Below are 2,896 nucleotides of genomic sequence, written 5' to 3'. Positions count from 1 at the left end.
TTTTTACACTAAAAAATCAATCATTGTACTATTCATTTTACCCTTTAAAATCAAAGTTTTCAAGTCATTTTCATTAGTTTTCCTTAAATAAAAACTATGAATTTATTAATAATTAATTATTATTTTATTCACTAGGCAAATTAATTAATTGTTATTTTATTCCACTTGGCAAATGAGTAGGCCATGTTCTTGCCACATCATCATTTAACAGTCAAATTGACAAAAAATTTAACCGAAGTTTGACATTGCAACGAATTCATAAGTTGAAGTATGACATTGTAATGTTTAAAACATGAGGTATGAAATTATGATTCGACCAATAATTAAGGTAATTTTGTGTAATTTACTCTAACTTAAATTACTAATACCTCTCAAATTCTTGCATTTACATAAAGCTAGATAGTTATTCCTCTTAACAGCAAAATATTGTCTAATGTTAACTACATTGCAAAGATGAAGGATTTGTACAGAGAAAGAGGAAGAAGGCAGAGAGAAACAAGAGAGATTCTAGAGAGAAAGTGTTTAGAGAGAATAGGAATTGCATTGATTGAATGAATATTTACATCTATGAGACAACAGTTTATATAGCTACATTCTCAACTGTCTAACTAACTATTGTTGAGCTAGAATGATATATTCAACATCCCCCCTCAATCTCAACTGGGATCCCCAGGTTGAGATTGAATGAATGCTGCAGAACAATGAAATCCTTCTTGTCGATGTACTCCTAGCCCTGCTCCCATCATCAATTAATCCTCCATGGCTACAAGCATTGAAAAATTACTCAAAAGCAGTGTTATTTCATACTCATCAATCAACTTCCCAAAGAATTTCAGCCCCTCAAACTGATTCACCGCTGTAGCTACCAATACCCTTTCAACCAACTGGTTCAGGTTTACATCTGTCAGATCATATCCAACTGTGGCAACAGATAGTTCCACAACAGCCGTGGCATCATCAAGGATATATCCCAAAACTTGTCCAATCTCCACTTCTATGGTGAAATCACATCCATCTAGTCTTCAACAGAATCAACAATCTCCCATTCATCAGTCAACACAATCTATGCTTCAGCAGCATCCACAGTCATCAAACAACAAGCTTTACAATCACAGAAATCAAGAAACACAACCTTCTTCGGCAATCGGCCTTTAATGAAGAAAGGGAACAAGAACTGCACTCCGGCAATCGGCCTTAATGGAGTTGCACACAATAACGACAAACAAAAAACTATTCAAGAACGTTACTCCGGCTATCGGCCTTTAAAGAGTAACACACAATATCTGAAACATAACTTTTCACTCCGGCTATCGACCTTGCGGAGGAAACAAACAACTTACACACACTTCTGGCTATCGGCCTTTAACAATTATGCAATTTGAAGCAAAGAACTTTGACTGCGACATTCCATCAAACACATAGAGTGCAAGATAAAGGAACCTGACATTCTGCGAACCTTGAATCTGTAACCCAACTAGAGAAGATATGAACGAAGATATTCACCTTTGTTTCGATCAGAAATCAAACATTTTCTTACAATTCAGAAGAACACATAACCAAAATCCCAAATCAAATTCGAGAAAAGAATCTAGATGAGAAAAATATGGGCAATTCGTCAAACACTTAGGCTGCACATAGTCTAAACGTTCTGCCATACCAGAAAACAGAGCACGGATCAAAATCACAGAAAATCGAATTCAGAAAACTGCTCTGAAAACACCACCAAGATGAATGAAGAAGTAGATAATCAACAGTGCAAAGAAAGCAAACTCTGTTGATCATATATGCCATCACGCTGCAGCCACAGGAACTGCAGTCTCCTCGAGTTCTTCAGCCTTTCCCAGCAAAATCGCCAACTGAGCCTTAAACACAATCCATCCATCTTCGCCATCCAGCTTCGATACAACAGTAGAGGTGCTTATGCTCTTCTCGATAGCAACTCCATTGCTCTTGAGACTCTCAGCAATTGTGATCAGATTGCATTGTACTGCTTGATGTACCTCTTGGCAAGATTGCAGTAGAAGAAGAATGGACGCTTGGTGTGCGAAATGTGAATCCGATTCTTGCTCTTCAGCTTTTTCGTCTTCTGAGAACTTGAATCTTGAAAACCCAGCTGTACGAAAACTCGCTTCTTCAAACCAGGAAGCTCCGGGAAACCCAGCTGTGGCTGTGCCGTTGGCGGAGGGCGGTGGGGATGAAGACCAACAAAACGGATCTGGAATGGGAATCCGAGTCGGTGTCGAAGAACCCGTCGTCGATTCTGAAAATGATGAAGAACCCATCGTCAAGTGATCTCATTGAGGCACTCGTTCAGGACCTTTTTGTCGATTACAGTCGTATTGCTCATCTGCTGGAGAGCGGAAGCACCGAAGGGCTTGACGGAAAATTCAAGAAAATCTGAAGAAACTAATGAGAAAAGAAGTAAAACTAGAAATAGACTAATGAGAAGTGGAACCACCAGAATCATGGCATGAGCCTGGTGGCTCTGATACCATGTTAACTACATTGCAAAGATGAAGGATTTGTATAGAGAAAGAGGAAGAAGGCAGAGAGAAACAAGAGAGATTCTAGAGAGAGAGAGTGTTTAGAGAGAATAGGAATTGCATTGATTGAATGAATATTTACATCTATGAGACAACAGTTTATATAGCCACATTCTCAACTGTCTAACTAACTATTGTTGAGCTAGAATGATATATTCAACATCTAACACATGCAAAAGTTTACGTGTGACACACACACACACACACACACACATATATATATATATATATATACACATATACATATACATATACATATACATATATATAGAATATTTTTAAATTTAAGTCCAACATTAATTTATCTGTGTGAGATTTTTGTCGATTGTAAGCATATGGATTTTAATTTGTGT

At 37.5% G+C, this 2,896-nt stretch overlaps 1 protein-coding gene across 1 annotated transcript; it reads right to left on the bottom strand.

Annotated features, from left to right (window-relative positions):
• Positions 1-519: 519 nt before the first annotated feature.
• Positions 520-2,696, bottom strand: LOC126590903 (uncharacterized). Its single transcript, XM_050256419.1, has one exon. The coding sequence runs from the start codon at positions 2,280-2,282 to the stop codon at positions 1,791-1,793; it is 492 nt and encodes a 163-aa protein (XP_050112376.1). The 5' UTR covers positions 2,283-2,696; the 3' UTR covers positions 520-1,790.
• Positions 2,697-2,896: the final 200 nt, after the last annotated feature.

The sequence above is a fragment of the Malus sylvestris genome, chromosome 11, assembly GCF_916048215.2.
Source record: "Malus sylvestris chromosome 11, drMalSylv7.2, whole genome shotgun sequence".
Classification (NCBI taxonomy): Eukaryota; Viridiplantae; Streptophyta; class Magnoliopsida; order Rosales; family Rosaceae; genus Malus; species Malus sylvestris.
This window is presented reverse-complemented; position numbering and strand designations above follow the sequence as displayed.